Below are 12965 nucleotides of genomic sequence, written 5' to 3'. Positions count from 1 at the left end.
GGGCCATTAATTTTGACTTTGTTTGAAACCAGTAATCAGTTATTTTAAACAAAGAGTATTAGCTTGAAGTTTTAATTCCTCATGTATGAAAGCTTATTTCCAGTCTTGTCCATCTTTCTCTGACCCACATATTAGACCTATGTCATCTAACCACCTGATTGCCTGATCTGCTCTGCCCTGTCTTCTGTTTGGTACTGTGTAAGCACAGTGACTCCCTTATGGGATGTAATAGGGGAAATACAGGGAAACTGAACTGTGATAGAAGCAGTAGGTATCCACTGTGATGTACTGTGATGCCATACGTCTTACAAAGATGCTTTTCAGGTCCTGTGAGAAGGTGCATTTTGGAAAAAAAAATCAGCAGCTTGTTAGTGAAGATAATTTTGTTACTATATAGAAACGACCAAAAGCACTTTATAGGAACAGTAGTGCGCACTGTACAGTGTTTCTTAAATAACCTCAGCTATGCTTTTTCTATTTCAGAGGTCTTTGATAGTGAATACAGACTTGCACTTAAAAAACTACCAAAGGAAGTTCTTGAAAAGATGCAGAAAATAGATGCTCCACCAAGCAGCAGGGTTGAGTGTTGCAGGAAGTGCTTTGGAGCACCTTTTATATAAAAATGAGGAAGACATGCACTAAACTTCAGAATGACAAAAGCAGAGATGGAAAAACCAGAAAAATGGTGATATATACACTTTGAATCCCAAATGGTGGTAATTGAGCAGTTTGTCAAAGAAATTTCATTAAGCTGCAGAATATATTCTTGTCTTTCATCTCATGAGACACATGGTAAAGTACATCAGAATGTTTTAAAACAATATTAATAGGGTGATTTTTTTTCAGTGGTTGATCTTTTTGCCCCTTTATATTCTTTTTATTCACTCAGATTTTTCCCATACAGTATCAAATTGTTCAAAAAGGTGATAATTAAACAGCAGCCTATGGTCTGTAACTTTCTTAAGAGCCACCAGTGTTTGTGTATTTTAATGAATCACCTTTCCTGCCACAGAATATGTAGATTTTTTTACTGCTTCTTTAAAATGATCTTTACCTAAAGAGGGATCTTTTTGTTAGTGTGAATGTAAATATTTGAAACCTTGAATTGGAAGCTGCAAGGCAGTGCTTTAGTCAGATCACAGTACCTAAAATAGCTACCCTTCTCCTGGCAGTTGTCCCAGTTCAGTATTTTAAATTATCTTTGGCTGACCTTTTCATAATGTATGTCTGTAGTTGTGAAAAAACAGAAACTTAGACTCAATTTTCCTTATTCTCTATATGACATAATATAAGATCCTGTAAATATACTGGCCTCTTTCTCCAAAAGAAGGATAGGCTTCTCAGAAGCAGCTCAGAAATGGATTTCTTTTCTAAAGAATTAAATAAGAAGCTCAAATGACATTAGGATACATATAAGGATTGCAACAGATACTGTCTGAAAAAAATTATGCTTTTACTATATGCATATATGCTTAAAAAGTGTCTTCCTTGAATTCTGTATTGCCCTCTCCCCTAGGTTTCATGCTAGCCTGTGGGTTAATTATTTTGCACTGATAGTCCGAATTCAATATTTCAATTAAAATGTATTTATAAGTGTGGTCTTCAAGGTGTATATTAGCAGAAATGAAGGGCTTACGTGTATGGTCTGAAAAGATGGATTCATCTTTTGGGTTGCTTGTAAGACACTTCCTTACTTCACATATTTAACTGACTACAGTAGACATAGTCTTAGCAAGGAGAGCCTGGATGTTGGTCAGCAGTTTAAATGTTCTGTTACTTGAAGAATATGATGAGGTTTATTCCAGGTTTTTGCTGAAATTTAATGGTTTGGTTTTTATGATGGAATAATTCTTAGAGGGAAAAAAAAGAGAAGATTTGTAGCGTATAAAAGGAGCATAGCTAAAATATTAATTTTATCTGGGTATGAATGTATTTACTTTATACTACTCTGTTAAAAATTTTCATTCTTGAAAATGATGAGGGATGAAGATCTGTCTGGAACAGCTTTTATATGAAAAAGTAAAATCAACTTTTATTTTTTCATGAGATAAAACAAAGGATTTGCACTATTTGTGACAAAATACATTTGCATCATAGACTGATGCCTTCTATTTTATCTATAAGTGCTGATCCTAAGTTTATATGGGGATATTACCTGGACAGATTCTCTCCTGATGAAACTGTTGTGTTTTCTCAACAATTAAAAGTGAGAAAGCATACACTGACCTTTTATTTTATTATTCTTTATTCTTTGGGTTTATGCATAGTTGCTTGCTGATATCTGACCTACATCACAATGAAAGAGTAGGCCTTGATTCTTCATCTTTTCCTGTTACGTAATTGACTTGCATGGTTTCGTCCTTTTAAAGTAAAAGTCTGTCTAAAGCATTCATCCAAACAACTTAATACTTCTGCAAATCAAACGAGCACATTTTCCTGTATAACTCTATACTTTTAATCTTCAGCAGACAGCTACACAAAGACAATTTTTTAGTGTTAAATGGACAAACCGTGTGATTTTGTGATGCAATGTGCAAGGAATCAAGTTGTTGTTACCCTTAAATTATCCCAGCTCATACAATTACAAGGAAAATCTGTCTAGTGAGTGCTGTTTTAGATAATTGGTGGCATCCAAATAGTTTTAAAACCTAGTAAATAATATTATATGAACTAAATTCTGTAAACACATCACTTTCATTTCAAAGCAGCTTTCTCATCTGTTGCTGAAAATACAAATTTATCAGGTAGTAGTGTTGTAAAGACAGCAAAGCTGATTGTGTCATAACGTCTAGTGCTAAATATTACTTTTCCCAGGTATATACACTAAAAAAAGAAACAAAAAAACCCCAACAAAACTAAAGCCTGGGGGGAAAAGGACTGAACTTACTTTGATTTGCTACTGCATATTGGCATTTTAGTACACTACAAATTAACTTTTATTCCTGTTGTATGCATGTGGATTTCAGAGTGGTAGAAGTCCTGCATGAAATCTTGAATCTGCATATTGGACTTGGGTCTCTAATATAGAATGAAAAAAGTAAGAGCTTACCCCTTTTAATGGGGAGTTTTTAATGTTTATTTTTTAATGACTAACTAATCAGTTGGTTCTTGAATGTAGTCCATAGCTCAAATGAAAAGGGAGATCTCTGAAAGTGATTTATTAAGTTTCATTTCAGAAGATGCTTTTATCAGGGGAAAAAAAGTAAGAGCTCATAAAAATTTTAAAGAATTTAAGAACTGCGTAGTTTTTTCTTAATTGATTTGTTGCCTTTTAAATGCATAATGGCACTTGCTGGTTTTCCTGACTTTTAGGTCTCCTGCAAATAGGTGGAGACTGCAGGTTTTCCTACACAAACTTTCTGAGATGTAGGCTTCCCTAATTTGAATGCTGAAGGAACTGTGAGTTCCTTCATAAGAAAAGGGCATAGAGTAAAATAGCTCGGCATGGCTCAATATTCATATAGTTGAAAATCTGGCCAAAAATAAGCAGGGAAAAGTTTCAGAAGTTTTTTGTGAGTGTATTGCAAACACTTTTGTTCTTCTGACATTTGGGCACTAAAGGCACACTTCTTTGCAAGTTAGTTGACAGCATGAACTTCTTGGGCTTTGTGGGAATGACTTAGTTACCTACAAATGCTTCTAATTAGTTTGACATCTCACTCTTAGGAATCCAGATTTATCTCAATCCATAATACGTGACTGATCTGGGCAAAGTGTTGTGAAGGAGGGGTAAGGAAAAACTTGATTTTTAGTTCTGTTTTCCATTGTTTTCCAGTAGAAATACTGTGTGTGTATTTTGGAATTCTCACTTATAACCTGAAGAAAATGTTTCAAATCACCATTAACTTCAAAACTTCCAATGTGTGCTCAAAGTGAGGATGTAAAACGATCTGATTACATATGTGGATGAAAACAATGAATTTCAGGTCTGCCCCAGAACTTAGGAAGTTTATATTGGAATAACAATTACCAAAGAGAAGCTTCCTTGCATTGTTGTTCTAAGGATGTTGAATGGCAGTCAGTTATGCTGAGAACATTCTCTCTTGCACCTTTCACCGAGCTATAAAACAGTTACATATGTAGCTTGTGTGCTCATGTGAAAATAGCTATTTTTTGTAGAATTAAAACAACAAATGAGTGTTTAAAATCAGGATTCCTAAGTTACAAAGTTCTTCTTTATGAATTATATTCTAGTGTATCACCAAAACCTAAAAACATTGAAACCTCCTTAGGTATAGGTGACTGATGTGGCTGCAGTATTGGCACAGTAATTGGTTACAGCCTTAACATGTTACTAGAAGCATCTGTATGTTACTTATAGTCATACCCTGTCTTCACATTTTATATAAATCAATACCGTACAATTATAATGGAAGATATTTTATTTAGTATATGTGTATCAAACTAATTTAATTTGTTTTGTAAGTAACTTAGTCTTGTTCCTGGCAGAATTTCACATTAGTTTAAGCTCAAGCTACATTGCACTTGTGAATGAGTAATTTTATTCCATTTTAACTGTGAATTAATGGCTTTTTGTATTGCTGCAGCTAGAAGAATATACCTTTCATTGAGTTTACTGCTTTCCTTGAATAACTGCAACATAGGGGATATTTTCAAAATGTATATTAAATTAGATCATAGAAATTATATTTTTAAAACCAATTGTTAAAATGTAAGTAATTCAAGAATCTACTCAGTAGTTTTCTCTTTTTAAAACTCTTAATTAAACAATTATTTCAATGCAGATAACTTTTATTTCATCAAATGGTAAGCACACCATCTTATTCACATAATTATACATTTTCAACAAAGGCGGGGTTTTTTTCTTTTAACCAATAGAAACCTTTAAAATGCATTCTGTATATCAGCTTTTCATTATGTTTTTAAGAAACAAACACCCTTGTAACTTTTAAGTGTTGAAACTAAATGGTTGGACTCTAGTTCTCTGCTCTCCTGTGCTGTATACTGTAATGCATACGATGAGAGAAACAGATGGCGTTTTTATTTGTTCTTTCAGTCTGCATCAACCAAGGGTGCAAATAAAAGGGATTGTTTGCTGTTTTTTAGAAGCACATCAAACTCCTTTTAGGAGCTTAGACTGTATTGTAGTGAGGATGAAATGATGTAGTGTGAATAAATTATGAATTTATTAAGTGAGCTGGGAAGTTTAATGCTATAAAATTTGCACTGGTTTAGAGACTGTTTTGAACTGTTGAAAAATGGCATCTATTTACTGTGCTTTAATTAACAACTGTTTCTCTATAATGTTTTCTGTACATTTGACAAAAAAATTGACTTTAAAAGGGCACTGCATATTCTGAGTTCTGTGTATTCTAAACTAAGAAACAATTTTTAATGTATTTCCCAAAATAAAATATGTATGTATGCTGTATAAAAAATTTCAGTTGTTCGTCTTTTTTTTATTGGAACTTACACGCCTGACAGAATTTAACCTTAAATGCAAATTCAGCCTATAGCTGGACAAAAGCAAAGACTTTTGACTGCCTTCTTAAGTCATTGTTTCACAGTACTCAGTGACTTCTGAATGGTGGGAAAGCACAGGGGCAGGGGGAGAGGGAAATAAAAGATGGGATTCATTTGTGGAGATTTGGTTCATGAGAGTGGATGGCTTTGTGGCAGCTTAAGCAGGCAGTAGGGATCAGCAGAGGTAACAAGAGTCAAAAAACAGGCTCAGGGAGACAGAATCCATGAAGATCTTGTGTATAGGAAAGCTATGGCCCCTGGCATCCTGCTGCTCTCTGCTGACCAGGAGAAGAATTGTTAGTCAAGGGGTGTAGGAACAGGTTGCTTGTTGAACTTCACAGTTCTGTTTTCTGAGGGACTTCATAATGGGGGCACAGAGTGGTGCTTTTAGTTGATGCATCCTAGCTTGCAACAGTGGACCTCCTGTGTCATACTTGCAGGTTTACATGCAGTTTCCAGGATATTTGTTTTTAAATTGGGCAGGGGTGGTAACAGGAATGAGGCTGGGATGAAATTTTAAGCAGTAGAATTGCCAGTTACAAGTGCTTCAGGCCTTCACGTTCACTACGAGTATCTTTTAAACTTCCTCATGTATGGCAGTCACTTCATTATTCTGGCAGTAAAAATAAGAATACCAGACCCTAAAGGCTTTTCACTCTGAAGAGACTGGTACACATAGAACAAACTGGTACATGTGGAGAAGACTCATAATAAATTCATCTTTTCAGGCCTGTTTTTAGAGAGCTGAAGAAGTTAAGTCTTTCCAACTTCAGTAATCTTGTCAGCATCCTGCTGACTTTCTGTGTTTTCCTCTGACTGCTTTTCTCACTGCTGTCCACTCAGTAATGCTGATTGCTAAGAATGTTACACCATCTTTGAATTTGTTACCCTTCATGTGGCATATTGAGGGAGGATGCTGAAGGATGGAGGATGCTAACACAGGAACAAAAGCTTGCATTTGAGGAATCCCCAGAGAAGCACAAGCAGAGTTTGGGTTTGAAGCTGTAGAGGAGGGAACTGCCACCTCGTGTGCCAGAATCAGGTGGGAAATTTGAGGGAATGTGGTGGTAAAGGGCAATAGCAGAAGATGCTGGCTTAAGGAAGCTCTGATCCTTCACATGTTCAAAGCTACTGTCAGAGTACTCATTAATGGTAGTTCTCCCTGCCTCTGTGGTAACAAACTTCTGCTGTCTACAAGAGGAGTAGAGAAGGGTCACTAACTTGTCAAGCTGGAGAACTGATGGGGTCTGCAAGTAACCACAAAGGTCCTGCCTTTTTGTAGGAATAACCTCATGTACCAGTGCAGGCTGGGAGCAGACTGGCTGAAGAGCAGCTGAGCAAGGAAAGGCCTCATGTTCCTGGTGGACACCAACCTGACTTCACAGCAAAGCAAGCCAAGTGTCCTGGGTGAGCTAAACTAAGCACTGCCAGCACATGGATGGTGATCTCCCTCAGTGCTGGTGACACATCTAGGTCCTCTGTCTGAGTCTGGACTGTGAGAACATGTATTTTTAAGTTAGAGCCAAGTTCCCATTACCCAATACTGTCTGAATACATTGAGGCTACTGTAAAGTTTTTAATCCTTAAGTGAAATTTCTCAATTTCCTTTTAACTGCTGGCTTACTCATGCTCCGCATCAATTTCAAGAGCAGAATGGTGCAATACCTACAAAATCCTAGACTACCTTGAGTTGGCACAGACACGTAAGGATAAAGACTAATTTCCTGCTCCTTGCAGGACTACCTAACACTAAACCATTTGACTAAGCATTGTCCAGACACTTCTTGAACTCTGGCAAGCTTGGGGCTGTGACCATTTCTGTGGGGACCCTGTTACAGTCAGTCAGAACTGCACTTCATTCTGCCAAGAATCAGCTGGAGGCTGTAAATTTTACCAGTCTTACACTCAGTATCGAAAGCAAGGGGCACACTTTTCTCATATGTGAACACTATCCTGTGCTTTGGATGAAAAAAACACCAATAAAATACCCACAAACCAACAACTGAAATAAGTACTAAGTGAGCTGAGTTCTGCCCCCAGCACTGCTGAACCATCATGCACGATTTTGACACTGTAGGTATATCCTACTTGTAGTAACATCCACGCACGTACACAAGTTGATTACGAACCGAACTTCCCACTAAAGACAGATACAAAGTTCTCAAAGAGAATTTAATCGAGACCAAGATTTGTGATTCCAGTTTGGTTTGTGTGATGCAGTTAGTCTGAACTATTTAAGAGATGGCTGGTAACGACATGCACTAGAAAGTCTCACACTGAAAGTTAACCACAAAAAGGGTTTATTTTTAATATCATGTACATCTTTACTTCTGACTTGATTCAGACTTAGATGTAGAAGCTCTCAATGAAGAAAGCCGGCGTCTCTTTGCAATCTGCTCCTGGCGTTTCTCCTTGGCTTCCTAAAAGCATGAAGAGAGTACAGAGATGTTACACTTAATCAAGCACCTTCAAATATCTACAAACAAACAAACTAGAGAAAATACAGCTTGGAGGAATGGATTCCCTAAGTCAATAAAGCAAAATGGTCTCCCTTCTTCACAGATCAGAAGAATTCTACAAGTATCCAAACCAGTAGAGACTCATGTCTTTAAACAGTATGCATCCAAAATAATAGCTCACAACATATGAGAGGTGTATCTATTCTCATTTCCATCCTGAAGTCATGAAACTCAGTAACTATTGTGCCGAATATTCCAACAGTACTGCTTCAGCAGTACTGCAGTTTTAGGAGCAAGAGAAAAAACTCATCCAAACAAGTACCTCTTTGCCAAGTTATCTTCCATTGAGATGAACTGCTGAATCCTGTTTCTCCACACTATCACTCAAATGCTTGAGCATCTGAGTTAAACTAGGATTCATTGAACTAAAATTGCTACTGAAGAAGTTATTTTCACAGGCTGTAACTATTTGTTGTTTTCTTCAAAATAAGCTCTCAATTAAACTAATGGGCCTAGTTAAGTTCTATTGCACTAGGATTGGCAGAAATAGACAGAAATATCCAAACCCCAACTGACCAGCTATGTTTATACTCATGTTTAGGCACTCATATTCAAAATGAACTACGTACAGAGCACCTATAAGCATACAGTCAAGTTTACAAAATTCCTTGATTCTGGGTATGAGCTATGTATATAGCTGAATTAAAATGGCAAACGCACCTTCATTCTCTTGGCCAAGAGCTTTGCGTATTCTGCTGCCTCCTCCTTGTTCTTCTGAGTGCGTTGCTTCTTCAGAGCAATGCGTCTGCGCTTATGCTGCAGCACCCGAGGAGTCACCAGCCGCTGGATCTTAGGAGCCTTGGTTCTGGGTTTCTTTCCTAAAAAAGTATTACAAATCAGAAGTGGCAGACTATCTTCCAAAGAGGCCACAGGCCTCATCTAGCAATCTTTAGAGTAACTTCCATTTCCTATTATGATAACATTATTTAGTGTACTACATATTATAGCAACTTATATGGAGTTCAACATCTTGACAAATTTTACAGGAAAAATGATCAATTAGTTTAAGATGCAGAATTAACAATACACAGTCCTAATGCTTATGATTTGTTATCAGCAATCAAGTGTTAATTCCTACTTTCTCAGCAGGTCTCTCTGTAGTAACTCCTCCTAAACTTAAAAGTTTTAAGAGTAAGGGTACTCGTTATCTATCTTTCAGAACAGTTTTCAGTGTTAAAAAGCGATCTACAATTTTACACAGGTTTGACATGGTTTATCCCCCAAAAACCAGATCTACATAGTCCACAATGGGCAAAAAACCCACACCACCACAGAAATCTATAAAATTTCACTACTCAGTGCTGACTGACTTGAGCAGTCACAAGCAAGAGTCTGATGTCTACCAGGATCACATTCTTAAATGGACAAAATAGTTCCTATGATGCAGTCTTTTCCCCAACAAACTTTCACAGTGCCCCACGTTTTATTGTGTCCTTTCTGCTAAAAATCTGCACCTTTTTCCTTTTCCACGATGAAAGGCAAGAGAAACCAAACTTAGTCTCTTACACTACAAGAGACAGACAGTAAGCAAAGCAGTGCCCTTCCAATAAAAGCTTATTTCAGAGACTACCATAAACAATGGGGAAAAATCTTACCATCTACTCTATACACTGTTTTTTCCCCCCCCACAACATAAAAATGTTCCACCTTGTATTTAATCTTGTTCTAATAACAACTACTGTTGGGTTATTCTTAGAATATTAGTCTAGATTCTATCAAACATTTAAAAACAAACTGTGAAAAACTAAAAAAATTAAACAGAAGGGGAAGAGAGGGGTGAAAGAAATGAGGCAACCAAGAAACTCTTCCACAAATTGCAGTGGACAAAGCTTAAATATAGTGAGTGTAAACTCCTGGACCTGCTATTAACTGTGCTTCATTCACTGCAGCAGGACGGACACCCTCTTGCAAGTAATTACCAAAGAACTGAAGAACGGCAGTTCTTACCCTCTTTGTTCAGAGGCTTCCTCACAACATACTGGCGAACATCATCCTCCTTAGACAGGTTGAACAGCTTGCGGATCCTGCTCGCCCTCTTGGGACCAAGACGACGGGGCACAGTTGTGTCTGTCAGCCCAGGAATGTCCTTTTCACCTTGGAGAATGCAAGTTTAAACATGCCAATTACCACTACATCTACTGAGCACCAGCTTCAGTAGCAAAACCCTAAGTTTAAAATACGTAAAAATTCAAGATAATACTATACAATCCTTAGGGTTCACCTGCCAATAGCACCACCCCAGCTACCCTTGGCTGGTTTAACATGATCAGATTGCTGGCAGCAATAAAAAGTCCTTTAGCGACCAGTTTTAGCATTATAAGAATGCAATGCCCAGAGGCAATCTCAAGACACACATTCACACTCTAAAGCTGGGACTGCATTTGCATTCCACACACCCTACCAGCCACTAGCAAGCAGGCTACTGCCTACTTCTACTTGTTTCATGCAGCCTCTTACCTTTTTTCACTATGACCAAGTTCAGGACACTTAAGTTGGCATCAACGATACAGCCACGAACGGATTTGCGCTTTCTCTCTCCGGTCCTTCTGGGGCGGTAGCAGGAATGGCCCTTGCTGAGCAAAAGGCGGACACGTCCATGAGTCAGGACACCCTGCTTCATGGGGAAGCCTTGCTTGTCATTGCCACCGCTGATCCGGACAACATATCCCTACGACAAACAGAAACACACTTCTTGGTTGCCCTTGTCTCTATTACCTCAAAAAGTAGTAGGTATCACAACACAATGGATGCTCTAAACAACAAAGTACCGTGTCCCTGATTCAGCAGAAGTCACTGTTACTGCCACTGCAAACAACTGCTTTAACACCTCTGCAATGCTCCAGGAACTTTACTTGAAAGATGTAAAAAATACTTCTGCATACCAGAATTTACATTTAGTGATTCCTATTCATTTGTAGTTTTGTTAAAGTTACACCACACAAAATCTTGTCCATAATTATCTAGCTTTTCTTTAATCTAAACCTATCTAAAGCCTGTTATCATCACAAACTGGAAAACTGCATAGAACACAAGACTGTCTGGAGTAGGGAGACAGAGGTAAAAAGTAAAGCTTTTATAGCCTGCCGTGCAAAGGTGAGAGCAGAAAAGATCAACTTCCTTAAATCCAGCTACACTGTCTGTATTACCACTGAACTATTCCAAGCCCATCCACGAGGTCGAGCATGCTTTTTTCCATGTGTTAGCAACAGTTCAAGCACAACAAAGTCAGTTTCCAGCTTGTTCAGTAAAGAAAGGATCAGCAGTTTTACACTGCAGATTTAATTTGTCCTGAATACCATGACAGCATTCCTATGAAGAACAAGAAAGTACTGCAAAGGGCAACAAGAAACTCCAAAACTCAAGGCTCTAAAGAAGAAAAATGAAAAAGTTTTATTCTGATAAATCAAAGTACCAGAACAGGCTAGCCTAATCACTAATTCTGTACATACATAGCAAGAGAAACTTTCAAGACAACTGCCAAATGTACAGCATACAACCGCTGTATCGCGACAACTGTGTATTGGAAAAATTTTGTAATATAAGCTCCTCAAATACAACTCTGACACACCCTTCTGCGTTACTTACCTTCCACTCCTCACCAAGGGAATCAGCCAGGACCTCCGTGGCCATCCGTTTCTCATAGAATGTTCTCAGCTTGCGCTCATCATCCACTTCAATGAGTTTCTGGCAGCCAGTGGCTGGGAAAGAGATGTTGAGCTACCACAGAAAACGGTAAGAAAAAAAGACAGATACGGCTGAAAATTCTGAGGCATCTTAACAAAAGATCAGTATTTATTTACCTGCTGGTTTGATCTCGACATTTGAAAGCTGTAATTCCCCCCTGCTTCCACGAACACTCACCAGCCACAGCCCATCCCCACGGCACTCGGGGTGCCGAGCCAGGGAGGACTGTGTTCGGCCACTCTGGGCTGCACAACTCGTTCAGTCGCACAGAAAACTGACTATGGCAGCCGGAGCTCAATCACGGAACTGCGAGCAGAACAAGGTGAGGGCAGCAGAAATCTGTGCCCTCCTCTTCCTGGAAACCCCCTCGTAAGCACAGGCCGTGTTAGCCACTGAAAACACTTCACGAGAGCGGCCCCTGCCGTGGGTGATTCTTGGGTGATGATGACCCCAGCTCCCCTGGGGCTGCTGCGGAGCGCAGCGCTCGGGGGGCGCATCCCGACACTGCTCCTGAGCGCGGCCAGAGAACAGCGCATACAGCCACTCCTCGCCTGGCCCCACTACCGGCTGCACAGGCCTCTCGCTCGCAAGGCCCTTCCGAGCGAGGAGCGGCCGCTCCGGAGCCCGGCGCTCCGCTGGCCTGTGTCGGGAGAGGCCCGGCCGAGGGAGCGGGGCCCGCGCGGCCGCCACGTCGCCCGCTGGCAATCCATTCGCATCCGTCGCGCCGCGGGGCTCTAGCCCCGCCGCCGGGGACCATCGGCCGCCGGCGGCGGCCCCGTGGGCTGCGGCAGGGCCATTTGCGGCAGGGGGGCCCGGGCCCCCCACAGCGTCGTCCCGGCCCGGCGCCGCCTCACCTTCATCCTGCTCAGGCCTCGGCGCCGCGGGAAAGGACCGCACTTCCGCCCGCACTGCCCACATACACCCTCAACTCTCGCGAGAGCGCCACCGCCCGCGCTCCGCGTGACCGGAGCTGCCCTATGGCGAGCGAGGCTGCGCCGCGCGAGGGGCGCGGTCGGGGGCGTCTCCTGGGGGCGTGTCGCGCCTCCTGGGGGCGTGTCTCGGCCCCGAGCGCCTCCTGCGCTCTCACCATCCTGCCCGGCCGGCCGGCCGGGCGGGGGGGGGCGCGGCGGGAAGCTGGCACCTGCCCGGGGGGGCAACATCTGAGGGGGAGACTGCTTCTTCTGATACTGCTCGTGCAGTGACGAAGTGCTCCTTAAGGACAGGCTGTGGAGCCGCACGGAGGGACTGGGGGGGTAGGCGCGCCCACCCCGGGGCTAG

The 12965-nt window shown here is 40.7% G+C and overlaps 2 protein-coding genes across 4 annotated transcripts in view; one reads left to right on the top strand and one right to left on the bottom strand.

Annotated features, from left to right (window-relative positions):
* The window catches only part of DENND4C (DENN domain containing 4C), a 70076-nt gene extending 64684 nt beyond the window's left edge, over positions 1–5392 (top strand). For all 3 annotated transcript variants that reach the window (XM_027722332.2, XM_027722333.2, XM_039388831.1), the window contains one exon: positions 484–5392. In XM_027722332.2, coding sequence (XP_027578133.2) covers positions 484–620 — 137 coding nt within the window. In that variant the 3' untranslated portion in view covers positions 621–5392. The remainder of the gene's footprint in view (positions 1–483) is intronic.
* Positions 5393–7642: 2250 nt separating this feature from the next.
* RPS6 (ribosomal protein S6) lies at positions 7643–12635 on the bottom strand. Its single transcript, XM_027722334.2, has 6 exons — positions 12542–12635; positions 11589–11720; positions 10461–10671; positions 9951–10097; positions 8664–8821; positions 7643–7904 (listed from the first exon to the last, which is right to left on the bottom strand). The coding sequence occupies exons 1-6, from the start codon at positions 12545–12547 to the stop codon at positions 7809–7811; spliced, it is 750 nt and encodes a 249-aa protein (XP_027578135.1). The 5' UTR covers positions 12548–12635; the 3' UTR covers positions 7643–7808.
* Between the last annotated feature and the right edge of the window lie 330 nt (positions 12636–12965).

Source organism: Pipra filicauda, unplaced genomic scaffold (genome assembly GCF_003945595.2).
Source record: "Pipra filicauda isolate LSUMZ 115617 unplaced genomic scaffold, ASM394559v2 scaffold68_size4259465_pilon, whole genome shotgun sequence".
NCBI lineage: Eukaryota > Metazoa > Chordata > Aves > Passeriformes > Pipridae > Pipra > Pipra filicauda.
Note: the sequence above shows the minus strand (reverse complement) of the source record. Positions and strands in the feature narration are given on the sequence as shown.